We start from the raw sequence: 17,222 nt of genomic DNA, 5'->3' as shown, positions 1-17,222 counted from the left end.
AATTAAACCAAAACATAGAAAGCTTTTGAATTTTTGAAGTTTTTGATCTATGAAGCTGCAAAGATTTTGTCCCCGAAGCTAATATTTTCATCTCTATGGCTTTTCTCTGTTTAATTAAGAATGGTTAAGTTAGCTATGCCAGCTTCTAACCTGTTGACATCTATGGATCTAAGCGGGTACTCACCATAATGTGTTAGTATCCATATATTCATAATAATAATTTACAGAACAAGCTCTCTGCAATGTGGAACAGGAGAGGACCCTTTTTGGACTTTAGAAAAATTAGCTTTTCATATTTTTTAGAAAATAAGCCTTTGCCTCCCTCCCCAACAAAATATGTGAAGAGGGAAACAAATTTGACCCACTAATTATTGAACTGAGTTTCTGTATTAAGCAATTTCGTAACTTGCTCCAAGTGATCTGATACCCAAGGGGAATTCCACAAAGATAATTTTCGAGATCATCAAGTTACATATTTATGCAACCAAAAAGCTTAAATGCTAATTAAGAAGCTTATTTGCGACATGAATCTATTTTGGGCCAAATAGACTTAGAAAGGTCAACATTTTCCTTCATTCTTCATTTTATTACCTGCTTTATATATATATATATATATATATAAGGGAGGAGGGGCGGGGGGGGGGGGGGGGGGGCGGGGCGGCTGGGCCATGGCTAGGGGGAATGCAGGAAAAAAAATTATATTGAAAAATCAAATTTTTTAGTTTGGCCCAACTCATCGTTCTTCTTGGGCTGACCTGTCGCTTTTGTTGGCCCGACTCGCAGATCGTTTGGCCTGCCTCCAAAAAAAATATATATATAACACACAACAAGTCAATACTACGTACGTGCCCACCTTAGTATCAACTGATATACATCAACATCAGTTGACACTAAGGTGGGCACGTACGTAGTATTGACTTGTTGTGTTCGTGTGTATACTATTCTTGATTAATGATCAAGTGTTCCTCATTCGTTCCATTTTAAAGTGAATCTGCTACTTTGCTTTAGTCCCTTTTGTGAAGAGATTGTCTTTGAGATTTATTTTTCATGCCTCCTAAGATTGTGTTACTTATGGAAATCGGCCGACTAAGAATTGTCATATGTTCAGCCATATTTATTTATTTTCTTTCAAATTTAATGTTTATAATTTTTTTTTTTTAATTCTCATTCTATTGGGCTAAAGCGCTGAATTATATATTCACTAAATTGGATGGATCTGTGGAGCTATATGTGGGCTGGTGTGGTTTATTGCTTATGCCAGCTAACACCACTTCTTGAAAATTTTTATTAGGAAAAAGCTTGACTTGGGTTCAGCCAGAAGATTTTCTTTAGGGGCGGGCCGACAGTCCAACCTCTGGATCTGGGTAAGACCAAATTGAATTCAAATCCAAAAAATATATGGCAGAATTAAAAAATTTTATTTTTTTTCAATGTATTTTTTTTTTCATTGGCCAGGGTGGGGCTATGGCCTAGGCGCCCCCCCTCTCTCCGCCCATGGCCCACACCAAACTCACTTCAATGCCCATATGCACCCAACCCATTAAAGTAAACGTCATTTGATAAAATTTTCTACTCTGCCAGTGGTCCTTAGCTTAGCAAGCCTTAGCTTAATAAGTTGTAAACATTAGAGTGTCTAATAAGAACTCAAAAGAAGTTTATGTACAGGCTATGGCTAAAGTGCCTTTTGGATTTCTTATTAGGTTGTCGTCACTAATTTTAATTGTATACATGCGATTTGCATATTTAAATGTATGAAAAATCAAAATTTTAAACAAGTACTTTTTTAAATGAATAGGAATGCATATTTAAATTTATGAAAAATCAAAATTTTAAACTAAGTATTTTTTTTAAATGAATAAAAAGAGTATTTAATTCTAGGAGTCAAACCTCCTTCCTCCATTTCTCTATCTCCCCAAAATATTAGACATGCTTTTGGTTCATTGAAAAATTCGAGGAATTGATGTCGAAAATCAAAGGCTTAAAACACGTATTGTCAAATATCTTAAGAAGGGTGGCAACCTAAGATACGCAAGATAAGCACAAACAACTAACCCAATCCCATACAGCCCACGTCGCCACTAAAAAGAATTTCTCTCAGACTTGTATGCGTGTCACCCTCATCCATTTTGATAGTTTATTAGATGTTTGAACGCGTAAAATTGTTTGTTGTTCATGTTATACGATGAATTTGCCAATATAAAAGAAAATCAGTCCCCTCGCTGTTTGATTCCACAATGAACAGCAGTTAAAATTTCATTCGTCCAATGCAACATGAAACCTTTTTCTGGATTAGCAAAAGCTTCAAGTTCCACTTTTTGAACGGATAAACAAGATTATCAAGTTATAAGTACAAGTGAGAATTGTTCAGGATTGCCATCGAGTGGACTCCTCGCAGAAAAATTTATGAAACCAAGTTTTGTCAGGTTCTGCATCGACTAGATGCTTTTCTATCTTTTTTTTTTTTCCTTTTTCTTTTTTGTGAAGCTTTGATTAACTTGGGAGTCTGTATCACAAACGCTCGGTTATTTTTGGCAACTCGGCAGGGCCCCCTGGAGTGGCTTCTGTTAGCCTTCCATTTCCATTGTCCGGAAATTTTTTTGGTGGAGAAACAGGGAAAGGAGGCGTATTTCATGCGGACCAGGATCATTTTTGGGTTCCCTCATCTATGTTTTCTTCTTGCCGCTTAAATCTATAGATGGACGGGATCTGATCTGTATTAAGAGTTGTGGACGCCTCTCCCTCGCCTTCACATGTCTGTGTATGTACCGTTGGTCGGGTGATTTGGTATTGAGTCTCATTATTGGACAACAATGAGGAGGAGGAGAAGGAAAAGCCAAGTTCCCATCTTCATGTTGGCGCTATTATGCTTCCTCTTCTGAATCCTCCCCTTGCTGCTTGCAATAAACACCACCACCAATCTGTCCACCGAGCGCAGAAGACCAGGAGATCGGAATACTAATACTAGAGAAGAAGAGAAAGGGCAAGAGAAGAAAGGAAAGAATGGGCAGCAGCCCGGGACAGAATTTGGTGGCGGATTTCGTGATGGGTGGGTTCGCGGCTGCGGTCGCCAAGAGCGCGGCAGCTCCCATGGAGAGGGTGAAGCTGCTGTTGCAGAACCAAGGGGAGTTGCAGAAGCGGGGGCAACTCTGCGACCCTTACTGTGGAGTTAGAGATTGCTTCAGGAGGGTGCTCAGGGAAGAGGGCATTCTCTCCCTGTGGAGGGGAAACCAAGCTAACGTCCTCCGTTATCTCCCCACCCAGGTACCTTTCCCTTTTCTGGCTTCTCTGTGCCGTTGTCCCTGAGTGTGGTCGCGATTAATTTTTCCTATGATACCATCATGTCATCTCTCTCTCTCTCTCTCTGTCTCTCTCTGTCTCATCAACTAAATAAATGCGCTTCATGAACAGTTGCAATCAATTCTGTTGCACGTCTTAATAAACCGGTCGCTGGTCGACTTGTTGTGTGATTATGTAGTTTGAGAAGGCGAAGATCTTGGCTATGTTTTCAATTGTGTTGAGTTACTTTTCCTGTGTTCAGTAAGACGTTGTTATTTTTTCCTCAATCCTTGGCAGAATGCACGCCTATGACACGCAGAATTCTGCTTATGCCTTTTTCTTACCGACGGGTTTGCTTTCTGGTGGCTCGACCTGCCAACATGCATTTTTGAGGGCAACCATCGGAGTTGTAACCATTTTTCATCACAGAAACGAGTGTTTATTAATCAGCATCTGAAGTTGCATCCACTTGTAGTGTCGACTAGGGCGGGACGATTGGAACTTGAAGCATTGTAAAATGCTTCTAGTACCATGGTACGCGTTGTTGATGACAGTAAAGACCGGACAATACCTGATTTTTGAGATAGCAGGTTGTGATTATCAATGTTCTAGATGACTTGCAGTTTTTTGTCTTCAGCTGAGATGTTGAAGGAAAAACTGATTTTTTTCAAGAAAAGAGGCAGTTATAAGTCAGGCATCAGCTTCCGCATCCCTGATAGGTGTTTATGTGGGAGGGGAGTCAAGAGCTATATGTTGGCTGCTTTATTCTCTAATGACAGTGCAGCACTTAGATGACGAGATGGAATAAGAATTTTGTATTTACAGGAAAATTGGATATACACGGTTCACTCTATATCAAACGATGTTCAAAATTCTGTATAGCTATGCTCCAAATGTATCAACAGCATGCGTGAAACCTTCCATGGTTCTGCCTTGGCAACCCTAACCTTCTAGGTTTCAGTACTTAATATCTTTGCTTGCATTGAGACCTGGTCTTTATTACATAAACAATGACATGAGACCAACAGCAAGTAAAGAAGAGTAATTGTTAAATCCAGTGTAAGCTGTAAGTAAATTTTTTGTGCACCCATCCGTAAGTATATTATTGTTAGGCGAATTTGTTTTGGAATTTCTGATGTCAGATTCATACCATACTTTGTGTTGGAAATCATAATCATTCCTCATTCGTAACTGCAATTTTTGTGGCTAATCTTACATATGGATACATAGGATGGGAAAGAGGCACAACACAGAGGGTTATTTTTGCTTATAACTATTCATACTACGTTTTGTAATGCTTGTATTTCTTTATTTGCCTGTGTACAGCATTTATGTTTCTCAGCTTGATGTGTGATGCTCATGATTTGTACAAGTTTTTGGTGAACTATGTACTCATTCAAACAAGTTCAATATGATCAATTGTCCTTCTAAACATCCTTAGTTGTGGAATCTTCTGATTTTTTTGTAATTGAAATCATACTCATTCCTCATTCCTAAGTGCAATTTTTGTGGATAATCTAACATATGGATACATATGATTAGGAAAGCAGCACAACTCAGAGGGTACTATATTTTTGCTTGTAACTATTCATAATACCTCTTGTAATGCTTGTACTTCTTTATTTGTCGCTGTCCATCATTTATGTTTCTCAGCTTGCTGTGTGATGCTCATGAATTGTACAAGTTTTTGGTGAACTATGTACTCATTCGAACAAATCAATTGTCCTTCTAAACATCCTTAGTTACGCAATCTTCTGAACTTTGTAACCTTCTCTTGCTTCAACAGTATCAGAATTTGTTTCACCAGATACTTCACTCGCTAAATTTGAGGGATATATGAAGAAATGATGTTTTATGCTTGTATTCTAGTATCTTTTGGTTGCAGTCGACACTCTTATGTTTTCTAAACTTTTGAGTGTGTATGGACTTCTTTCCATGGAAGTTTTTGATACTTTTCTGTAATGGTGGGTGCATACCCTACTCAAATGTTCTCCTTATCTTCAACTGTTTTACTTATAATCTTATATATATATATATATGTATGTGTATATATATCACCACATTCAAATGGGTAAATTTTTCCTTGTATTTCACAAAATAAACTGGGTAGTACAATATGTTTGTTCGCATCAAATATTCTATTTCTCAAGGTTATAACTCTTTTGAGCATGGGAATAATGATATGAATGAGGTGCTTAACGTAGTCCATGGGTTTGTGCAGCTTAAATCAGCTCTAGTTTTCTGCTTTAATATGGACTTTCTCAATAGCTCACATCAGTGGACAATCACTTGATGAAATAAGTTACTCTCATGTGTCTTTACAAATACTGTGCTCTGTGTCACATTTAAGAGTTGAACTAACTTTAGTAATGCGACGCTATTTGATCACATGGTATGATGTCATGACCGTCTGTTCCATGATCACTGACATAATTTTGAAAGGAATAAGATCAACACCTACTCATCTGGCACTGCATAGATAGAACAGTCACTTCCGTGGTACTTTTTAATCGTACATTTTGAAAAATTTTCAAGTCTTGAACTTCTGGAGCTTACTTTTCAACAAAATACGTAGGTAAAATCTTAAGTCATTCAATAGAAGGGGCATAACCTAGAGATATCAAAGTGAAGCTGCAGGATATATGCCATCATATCCATGTGTTTGTTCAAGGGAAAAGGAAAAAAGGGTTCGTTTATTACTGGAAAAAAGGAGTACCTTCCAATTTGATATCCAAAAAATCAAATGTTGTGAGAGATTAAGGGTTCAGGTACATCTTGCTTATTGCATGATGACAATAAAAATCTCCTTGTTGCTAAGGGTGCCGAATATGCTTTCCTTTAGTGTTGCTATCAGTACACAATAAACTATGGAAAGGATGGTTAGATAAACAATGCCAGAGTAAGGTTCATTGGAATGGTGTGATTAGTCTAGCAGTGTTCTTCTGTCGTGTGGATTAAATTCATTTTGCTCTACAGACAGCCTTGGTTAATTAGGCTGCAGAAGAACTTAAGAAATAATAGACTGGCTTCTCACCTCTTTCTTCTCCATGCTATATGCTTCAACGTGTGGAATTTTGTTGTTATAGTTTCTGTATGCACAGTAGTGGAGCCACGTTGTGGCTGTTGTGGATGCCCACACCAACCCACATAATTTGCTTTATTTACATGTTGATGTTTCCTTCTTTTTTACTTTTTTTACATATGAGTGCCTCTTAAAATTTGAAATTTAAATAATAGTTCCCCTTAGCCAGAAGTTTCTGATTCTGCCTCTGTAGATGCATAACTGGTTTTGATCTTTTCTGTATTCTTCTAGATGTTTTACTTTTACCTGTCTCTTCATTTAGGATCTCAAGCTGCTCGGTATGTTGCTTTTGTGTAGCATTTCACTATTATGGTATTGTCTTTCTTCATGATGTTAAATTTTGAGCTCCTTGGTGACATTTGATATTTGTATTCAGTTCCTGTAAATTTGTCTAAAGTTATTTGGTGTATGTTTTTTTTTGTTGAGCAGGCTTTTAACTTTGCTTTCAAGGGCTACTTTCAGAGCGTGTTTGGCTACTCAAAGGAGAAAGATGGTTATCTGAAGTGGTTGGCAGGAAATGTTGCATCTGGTAGTGCTGCTGGTGCAACAACTTCTTTGTTCCTATACCATTTGGATTATGCCCGCACCCGTCTTGCAACGGACATGAAAAATGTCCAAGCTAACAGGAGTCGCCAGTTCATGGGATTGCGTGATGTTTACCGGAAGACGCTTATGACTGATGGCATTGTGGGATTATACAGAGGTTTTAGTGTTTCCATTACTGGGATTACGCTCTACAGGGGGCTGTATTTTGGAATTTATGATACTCTGAAGCCGATTGTTCTTGTTGGGCCATTAGAGGTACTGCTTTCATCTCTTTTCTGCAGAATTTTGTAAAATTAGGTTGAAATGTCTAGACTCTAATTCTCTAAACTAAAGTACCACATCATCATCTTTGTTGCCCTCTTTCATGAGTAGTTCTGGAATAAGAGAATCTCATCAAATTCTGATAGATGGAATTAAGAGTGGGTGTCGGACTTGGCACCAGACAGGCTTTTGGATACCTGGCCCGGGTCATAAAATAAAGGGCCGGTCCGACTTCAGGCCGAGCCTAAGTCGGCCTGATAATATTAATTGTAGTTATTATATTTTTATAATTATTTTGTTATAAAATTATATTTAAATATGATCCCGATGCCCAGCCCTAGATGAAATTGTTGGAGTTCTTAATGGATAGTTACGTGCTTGGTACAAGAATAGATTTTCCTTTTAGGATAATTTCATCTTTGAATATAGAAAATTATAAACAATGTTTATTCTGTATTAGTTTTTGCCTTTTTGGTAGAGAAGCCATGTTCTTCCATTTTCATATCTTTGCGTGCAGCCTGGTTTTGAATGATTACTTTTTTCCTTCTGCTGGAGGCAAACAATAAAATGGATGTCTAATTCTTTGCAGGGAAAATTTTTGCCAAGCTTTTTGCTGGGCTGGAGCGTCACCACCTTTTCTGGTGTTTGTGCATATCCCTTTGATACTGTTCGCCGGCGAATGATGCTGACCTCTGGTCACACAATCAAGTACAAGGGCACCGTGGATGCATTCAGGCAAATTGTTCATCACGAGGGTGCCGGTGCTCTTTTCAAAGGTGTAACTGCCAATATGCTTCTTGGGGTTGCAGGGGCTGGAGTTCTTGCTGGGTATGATCAACTTCGTTGTCTTGCTAACAGATATGGTTATGGACTTCATCATCAGTTGAAAGCCTGACTAATGCAGCATTTGGTAATTGTTGATTTCTTGAGAACGTGGTCCGTATTTGAATCATCTGCTTGCTGCTTACCTTTAAAGAAAATCAAATGCATTTTCTGGGAGAAGTCAATCCTTTTGTACATATTATGGAAGGGAGTAAGCATCATGATGAATAAACTGTGCACGCCATGCACCTCCTCTAGCAACTGTAAATTTATGTTTGTACAAATATCATTGGTTTAATTTCTCAGGCTTCTGATTGCGCCTGCCAGATATATGCCACATTACAGCCTTAAACTCTCAGTTTCACATGTGAATCGTCCATCAAAATGATCCAGAGATAAGTAGTATGCCATGTGTTGTTAAGAGCAGCGTAGTCTTATTCTTTGTAACAGTTGATGTATCCATATTTATGGCCATTTAAAATAATTCATCCATGACTATTTCAGTTTAGTCATTTGAAGTTGAATTTCCTCTTAAGAACTCTTTCCGTTCTGAAAATGATGCATCATCCGAAAGAGAAAGAGACGAGTCTCTTAGATAAAAGTGTATTCAAGTTAATCTGAGCACCACGTAAGCCTCATTTACCTGCTCTCTCCACATGGTATCTGAGCTCAATTTCTGGTTCTACCTTCCTTCTTTCTGTCTCTGTCGCTCTCTTTATACATGTCCCTGCCTAATTGTTAGTAAAGGAAAGAGGAAACTTCTTTGTTTCTTTGTGCGTTTTATTGCTACACTCTCCTTTACAATGAGCACAAGTGTGCTTTATATACTAAACGAAAGAATATTCTTAAGAGGATATTTTCTGTTATAGCCTATAACAAATAATTGTTGCTCTGCTCCACCATGAGTTCAGCATGCATATGCCACTTTTAATCTTTCACGCAAGGCCTGATACTGAAATCTTTCAGAATACATGTGTATTCTGATTTTCTTTGGAGTGTATTTCAGTTGAGTTAATAGTTAGAATTTTAACCATTCGCCATGGAAGATGACACCACTAGCTAGCTCGCAGATGCTGAGCTGATTATTTAACAGCAGCGATCGCTTCCTTGAGGCCAACACTATGGTGAGCAACCACAGAGCTCGCTAGTGCGGGTGCAACTGACTCATCCGCGGATGGGCTCCCTTCAAGACCTGTGCTGCAGGGGAAAATGCACCAAGGACTGTTGTATACATTTTTGCGCCCAATCTGACAAGCTGAGCATCATTTGGCCAGGAACGGGAAAACCGTGTTCATCCTGCACATGCCGTTTCTAGCTGACATGTTGAGAAACAAAACCAGCCAAAACGTTACAGAGATCTCCTTCTCTATGAATTAAGGGGTTTTTAAGACGTAACCATCGGGCCTTGAGCTGCTCCAATGAAGACTACAAGAAACAGGGAAGAAGGGGAAACTCGAGTTCAGAAGAGTATGCAGAGAAGTCAGTGTTTAAGCCATTGATTGCTTGGTGCCAAATGATGCCCATCTAAGCCAAGCCATTTTAGTGAAGCAGAAGGAAAGCGAGCTCATTAATTTCAGCCTCCCGATGAAATCAAAGGTTTGATTTGAGTATAGAATAGGCCCCAAGGAAGTGATCAAATGATCAAGCTACGTGGCTGTGTGACAGTAATCTGAGATCTTTTAGCATGCCTTTATATATTGTTTCAGAAAGTTTTCAAGCTAAGATGACTTTGAGAGCTACCAAGGATATCTGATGCCATTTGTTCTGGAGATAACTATGGAGGAAACCAAAACATTCAATATTGATTTCTTCAAAAAAAATCTTTCACTCAATCATTTATCAGGGGGTTTCTTATTCATTCTCTTTTTAGAGTTAGACAAATCCATCTTTCGCCCAACCAACTTTAAAATTGCCAAGTGGTTAACATGGGGTCGTTGAAATTGAGAAGCATGGCACTCTCTCTACACTATGAAAGCAACAATCATGCTATTGTTAAAGAAATGCAATCATTAAAGAGGTTGCTGTATGCACGACTCAAGATCAAAATGATGCAATTGCTGAAGAAGATGATAGTGCTGCTGAAAATCGTACATCAGATGTTCGCTTAGGCATTGCCGTTTGATAGGCACTGTGGACTTCAAGGTCGATAACTGCTGTCCATGGTGAATGGAGCACATTAAATTTGTTCTTCTTTTTTAGATGTTTTTTTAGCAAACTATGCCATACTACATATATAAGATGAGTTTTTTGTATCTATGAAATATCTTTTCAATAAATTAGCACTGTGGATGCAATCTTCTAGTCCAAAAACTTAAACAGGACGCTAAATTTCTTCTTTTGATGTTTAAATAAAATTTATAAGCCAAAAACCTTGGGAAGTTGTTTTTTACAAAATTTATAAAATAAATGTCCGATATAGAAAAGTTTTGTTCGATTAGTTCTATGGAAACGCTCACAAAATTCTTCTTTATTTTTTTCAAGTCATCCCTATATTGTCGTTTATATTTAAGTCGTTCAAAAGTTAAAACCATTTTTTCAATTAAGTTTTACGATTTGTCAAAGATGGATTTGTCCAAGTTAAAGGAGGATAACGCATAAAAGACGAAGAAGGTAACATCTATAAAAGCCACACGTGGACCTTCTACTAAAAGTTCTTGTTTTACCAATTAAAATAATATACGCGTAAATGCGTATGAACATACAAGTCAGTTGGTTTGTATATATATATATATATATATCTATATATATATATCTTTCCTAGGTCGACAATTGAACAAACACTGTCACAAACTAATATGAAAATAGTTCAACACATTTTTTCTTAGTTTTCTCTCAACTGCAAATGTATCAATGTTTGAAATTGTTCCTTATCTGTCTAAAATCACATCACACACACACACACACACACACACACATATATATATATATATATATATATATATATATATATATATAAAGAGAGATACCATGTCTACTGTCGAATGAAAAACTGTCATTACATTCTCCCTTATTAAAGCAAACTTGGGAGGTCCTGTGTTTCCTTCAATTGGGATACTGCAGAGGCAGCACCGGTGGATCCATCTACATATAATGTACAACGTGTGGCAGTTAAGGGGTTCCATGTGCGCTGGCTAACTAGTTGTTCCTTTGATAATGGATGCAATTAATTCCCACCAACATTTGAAGACATTAGTTGCGTCATAATATTGGTGAAAACCCTGTCCATCTATATCTCAAGCTGCAGATTAATGGCCATATTCGTTGGCCCTTCTGTATGACTTTCTTCTACTGACAGTCAAGTTGCGGTCCAACAGAAGGCTGTGGTATTAAACTCTTGATCACTTTTTTAAACTTGAACGCGTAATTGAATCCAATCTTCTAGCCAAGGTGATGTTGCCATTGTTGAGAAAGAATGGATAGGTTAATCTCTCTGTACACCATCAACAAAATTTTCGACGGAAACTGGGGTCGGATTTGCGAGAGTTTGATTGTCAATATATGCTAGTATAGCTAATACTCGGATCATATCTTTGTAAAAGAAAAAAAGGCAAGTAGCATGAACAGATAGAGATGTGATCGTGGTTACATCCATTTACGTCTAGAAAATTTGTACATGTTGTCAGCAGAGGAAAAGAAGATTCATGACATGGATTTCAGATGGTTCCAAGTAGTCTCTATGATCCAAGAATCCTAATACGAGGATTTGCAAAGAAAAATATCCAGGGGGAATGATTGATTAATGGTGTCGTGGTCAATCCTATCGGTCCTCTAAATCTAAACTAGGTTCATTTCGTATGAATTCGAACTTCCAATATGGGAAAATAAGTAATGTGACAAAGTTAACTTTCTAGAACACCAAATTTTGTTGCGTTCAAATATGTCAGATGGACTTTTTGTTTTTTGTTAGATAAGTTGCGATGGTCGACAGAATACTCCCAGTAGTTTATGCCAACAGATACGTACCCGTTGCAAATAAAATCGTCTCCTTCTGCTGATGAAATCTTGATCGGACCTCCCAACAAGATGGATGGGGCACTTTGTTTATGTTTCAACCAAAAGTTGCAGATTGTTTTAGCAATGGATATTATCACTTTCAGTGGACCTTTCATCCATATACAAGATTTGATCATACTATATCAGGATTGAGTGTAATATATAGTCATCTTCGGGAAAGTGTGAACAGTTGTGACCATCATTCTTTCTTCTTCGGACTGGAAAAAATATTCTAGTTCTGTTTGAACATGAATGATCCTCTTATGCTAGAAAGTTTTAAAAGAAACCAACAGGAAAACTAAGAGCAAATGCTGGATCTTATTTTCTTCTGGGTTCGCTGGTTGCTTCAGATATTGTTTATCGATCAATAGAGCAATAAGAATCATGCCAATCAGGTCAAGAGGCGTAAATTAATTTCAGTTACTGTCATCAATGAATTTTTGCTTAAATGAAGCAAGTCAGTAGTTTGCCTTTTCTGCTCCAGGCATGCTTATTTTCAGCATACTATGTATGCAATTCGTCATCTAGTTGAAAATATCAAGGCCATTACCTACTTCTTTACCTCCAATGGCACATGCTTCCTTTCAAAGATGAAAAGTAACAGGAAAGAATTCTAGTGATTTTATGGTGAGAAATAGAAGAAGATATATTGGGAGACAAGCATCTGTGAGGCATTTAATGAAAACCCAACTAATTGTACATTCATAAGATGAACCTTAGGTTTTTCATCTTTTTTTGAAAATAAAATCAGGAGTCGCCATCAATTATTTTGGTGGCTCTCATAATCATCTTGGTTGAAGAATTGCAAAAACATTAAACAGGCGGCCATTAGAAGCCCACATTACTGCCTCACAGCCACAGAGCTTGATCATTTGACGTTAATGATCACTCTCTCAAGGCCACCACTATAATACCATCAAATCGTTTGAGCTCGTGGAAAGGCCAAAATGAACTCACTCTTTTCTACCGCTGCGCTAAAATGGCTCAGCTTAGTCGGCGTCATTTGGCTTCAGACAATTAATGGCACCAACGCAGACTTCCCTGCCTACTCTTCCCAACTTAAGTACCTCCTCTCCATCTCCCAAGTACAGCTAAACAATCTCGCCGTTGCATCTGACGCCGGAAAGCTTCTTGGCTGGCTCTCCGGCGTCGCCGCGCACTTCTTCCCTTTATGGCTCGTGCTCTTCATCGGAGCAGCCCTCGGCCTCGTCGGCTATGGTTTCCAGTACCTCTTCATAGTGAGGGAGGTATCTCTAGCATATTGGCAGGTCCTTATTCTCAACCTGCTGGCCGGAAACAGCATATGTTGGATCAACACGGTCTGCTACCTAGCAACAATGCAAAACTTTCCGGCCGACAGCCGGATCGCGCTCAGCTTGTCAACGAGCTATCAAGGATTGAGCGCAAAGATGTACGCTACGGTGGTTGATGCATTTATCCCCGCAAGGTACGTGAAAGGATCTTATCTGCTGCTCAACTCTGTTGCTCCCATTGCTGTGAGCACCGTGTTTGCACCGTTCCTGAGGAGGTTCGAAGTCGGCGACAGGCCTGATGTCACGAACTGTGGCTTCGTGGCCTTGATCTCCGTTGCATTTGTTACCGGCATCTACGCCGTGGTTGGAAGCGTTGATGCTCATATACCACCCATGGCCTTGGCCATTGGGTTACTCATCTTGATGGTGGCACCATTGACGCTGCCCATTGGGGTTTCCATTAGGGAAGTTCTGGAACAAAAGTGGAAGAGTAGAGACATGAGGGTGTTTGATTACAGTGTAGAAAGTAAGAGTGGAGATGGCCTTGACAAGGTGGTGGCTGAAGGAAGTGGCCATGGCGATGAAGAGGCAGGAAGATTTGAAAATGTTAGGATGGAAGAGAACGAGGAACTGGAATGGGCAGTGAAAGAATTGCTGAAGAGTGTGAACTTTTGGCTGTATTTCATGGTGTACCTGATGGGGGCTACCTTGGGGTTGGTGTTCCTGAATAATTTGGGACAGATTGCAGAATCACGTGGCCACTCAGGGACATCAACCCTGGTGTCCTTGTCGTCATCCTTTGGCTTCTTCGGTCGCCTCATGCCCTCAATCGTGGACTATTATTCTTCAAAGTAAGCCCTTTTGACATTCTATTCGTCTTCCTCCTCAGTCTTCCATGCTTCAACTCCTGTTGTCCTTTCATGCACTTCCTTTCCTCAACGATGGTAAAAGAAAAAGAGAAAGAATTAAGAACCTGTTACTGTGTCCACTTGTAGCTTGGACCACCGCCAGGGAGTAAAAGAAATTTATGCCTCCCCTTTGTTATGCGATTATTCTGAGAGGTGCCACCCTACCCACCCCAACTAACTGTTCTTCCTACTTTATGGGGAGAATCATGCATGATAAATGTCATGTATGGCTCATCTCATAAGCGTACTGCCAATTAACGGATCATATGATCAACATTTATGTCATTTTGTCATCAGAAAACGTTTAAGTTCATTAGTTTAATCCTAAAAAGCGGGAAAAACTGGAATATTATGATTCAGCAAGGTATGTCCTACCTTTTGTGAACGATATAACTAAAGCTGCACCTGCTTAATCCACAAAAGTAGGAAAGTAAAGGGCAGGGAAATTGTGCAGTAGGATTGATCGAGCACGGCTCGCATCTTGGAGTTCATGAACTCAAAAATTCATGAAACCTTACGGGCTTCAGAGAAGAAAGGAAAATTAAATTGGATCGAGTTATCTGGGAGTTTGTTTCTTCCTTCTTTTTTGTTTGGTATGATAGCGTCAGAATGACACATTTTAGGCTTTGATCTGGACAACTCGTGGGACTCATTGTCACCACAGGCAAGGTTGATAGTATAGATATGCAATCATTCTCCTTTCAGTTCCGTGCTTTAATTAATTTTGTTCTCTTCCACGGCAAGGAAAAGGTGATGGAACAACCACCGCGGGTCATTATCGCCCTAAAAAATTCTTGCTCATCTTGATGGTAATTCTACAATGAGTAGATGCTTACATGTAGAGAAAATAATCCACATTTAGCGGATTCAGTTTTGGAACAGTTAATAGAATGGCCTTTTAATGACTGGAATAAATAACATAACGACGTGATCTACATTTTATGTCGTTAAACTCTACTTTAGCCTTTTGAGATATTGTTAATCTTAATATCTTTTTTCTTCTATAGTTACATGTCAGCGTTAAAATAATTAGATGTCACTTCTTTGGCTAATTTTCCGAAGCAGGTCATCCCAGTAGTTGAAGTGTGAAAAGAAGCCTACCATCTCTCTCTCTCTCTCAAACGCATACACGCATATATATACATATGGAATTAACTTTGCCTTTGAAATTACAGATGGAAGCTTAATCTGCCGAGGACAATTTCTATGGGAATGCTGATGGTGCCCATGGTGGCAGCCTTCTTCCTGCTTGCGATCAGCAGCACAAGCATCACCCTCTATGTGAGCACCGCGGTGCTTGGAGTGTGCACCGGGGCCATCTCCTCCATCGCCGTGTCTGCCACTCCCGAGCTCTTTGGGACCAAGAACTTCGGCCTCAACCACAACATCGTGGTCGCAAACATTCCCCTGGGCTCCTTCTTCTTCGGATACGCCGCCTCTGTTTTGTATGACAGAGAAGGTGGTGGCACCGGCAGTTGCGTAGGCATGGCCTGCTTCCAAAGGACTTTCATCTCATGGGGCTGTGTCTCTTCGGTGGGAGTGCTTCTCTCAATCTGGCTGTTTATTAGAACTCGAAAATAGCATCTACGTACAAGGCTCTGGCTTTTACTCTACTCGTATATGTACTCTTGAAGATCAAGTAGCTCGGAAGTTTTCACTCCCGTGTATATAAGCAGAGGAAGGTTTATGTAGTCGTTTGATCATACTACTGCTTAGTAGAGAAGTGGACTATACAGAGGAGATTTAATTAGCTAATTTTTCTGTGCCATTTCTGTGTCACTACATCAAATGGACCAAGCAAGGATGTAACTTGCAACCAAGGCTACGGTTTCGAGTAAGCAGGAGGAATTCCGACTGCCCGAGCAAAAGCGGAAGCCTCTCGCTTCAACCATCTTCTAAAACTAAGCCTGATTTTGGTGCGAAGTGATGCCCCCCTTGCACTTTAAATTATGCACTGGTGCCCTTTGGTTTATAGCATAGGAAAATGACACCCAAACTCAAAACCAGTAACCAGCCACCCAGTAACCTCTAACCCAAGCCGTTGCCAATCCCCTCATGAACAGTTAATGCTCGTCGTTTTGACTTATTTTCCGGCAACTAGAACCTTGTTTCCAGAAAGCACATTATCAACCCTGTTCTCTCCATAACAAAACACAAAATTAAGCAACTATTATTTGGTTGATAAACATGTGGTAAAAAAGAACAATTTCAATTAGTTTCCAAAAAGTCATTAAAGCTGCACCGCTTGGTCTTTTCCTAGTGTCACTTTCGCTTATTCCTAACCAGGAGTTGTATCACATCCGCCAAGACCTGGGAAAAAGATCCATCTGCAGATACCACGGCCCATATTCTAAGACGAAGCCCTTGATGTAAACTGGTTAAGTCGACAAAAGGTTGTGTTCCTAATTTCAAGAGTTGATTGAATGTGGGGCGGGACTTGGGTTTAACACGAAATGCCCATCCTATCAAGCAGTAAGACAAATTAATTGGGACTCCAAAAATGGGAGTTACTGCAACTACAGAGAACAACACAAACGATGCAGCAGTGAAACGCTGTGTTTACTGGCCATTCTTTGTATTAAGCAAGCGGCGACGTCCGTGAGAATGATCGTTCACGTGACGACCAACATCTGCCTCACTGTGCCAACCCGTTTAGATCCTTGTATTCTTGGTCTTGCCTATAGCCTTTCGGGATTTTGGTGCCAACTTGTTGGAGATTCATTTCCGTTTCTGAGTTGTAAAGGTGTTTGAGAAAATGTTTCTTATATATGAAACTTTTACGAAAATGTATTTGACCTGAATCTAACTCGTTTTATCATTCAAAAGGAGAGGTTTTTTCTTTCTTTTTTCATGTGTTTATGCCATCAAACACGTCTTTTGCTTGTTATAATCAGAAATTAATTACGTGGGGGAGTACTACTCCTCGTTGTATCTGCAAAGCTAGCCATGCCATATGGTAATCTCCATAAGTTTAAAATATCAAAAGTTCTCTACTTTAGTTATATATGAAGGAGAATGTTGCGGTCGTTGCAAAGAGAGAGGTGGCAGTACCGGTTCTTTGAAAAGATATCGATAAAAGGA

At 39.3% G+C, this 17,222-nt stretch overlaps 2 protein-coding genes across 3 annotated transcripts; both read left to right on the top strand.

The window, feature by feature from the left end:
- The first annotated feature begins 2,292 nt into the window (after positions 1 to 2,292).
- Positions 2,293 to 8,295, top strand: LOC116248519 (ADP,ATP carrier protein ER-ANT1). Of its 2 annotated transcripts, XM_031621365.2 has the most exons (4): positions 2,293 to 2,423; positions 2,544 to 3,261; positions 6,788 to 7,159; positions 7,755 to 8,295. In XM_031621365.2, exons 2-4 carry the CDS (start codon positions 3,001 to 3,003, stop codon positions 8,058 to 8,060), a joined length of 939 nt encoding a protein of 312 aa, XP_031477225.1. In that variant the 5' UTR covers positions 2,293 to 2,423; positions 2,544 to 3,000; the 3' UTR covers positions 8,061 to 8,295. The 2 variants fall into 2 exon arrangements, with proteins under 2 accessions (XP_031477225.1, XP_031477224.1); XM_031621364.2 differs by having other exon boundaries at positions 2,422 to 3,261.
- A 4,466-nt stretch (positions 8,296 to 12,761) lies between these two features.
- Positions 12,762 to 15,798, top strand: LOC116247686 (protein NUCLEAR FUSION DEFECTIVE 4). Its single transcript, XM_031619938.2, has 2 exons — positions 12,762 to 14,084; positions 15,317 to 15,798. Exons 1-2 carry the CDS (start codon positions 12,928 to 12,930, stop codon positions 15,720 to 15,722), a joined length of 1,563 nt encoding a protein of 520 aa, XP_031475798.1. The 5' UTR covers positions 12,762 to 12,927; the 3' UTR covers positions 15,723 to 15,798.
- Positions 15,799 to 17,222: the final 1,424 nt, after the last annotated feature.

This window comes from Nymphaea colorata, chromosome 2, assembly GCF_008831285.2.
Source record: "Nymphaea colorata isolate Beijing-Zhang1983 chromosome 2, ASM883128v2, whole genome shotgun sequence".
NCBI classification, from domain to species: domain Eukaryota; kingdom Viridiplantae; phylum Streptophyta; class Magnoliopsida; order Nymphaeales; family Nymphaeaceae; genus Nymphaea; species Nymphaea colorata.
Note: the sequence above shows the minus strand (reverse complement) of the source record. Positions and strands in the feature narration are given on the sequence as shown.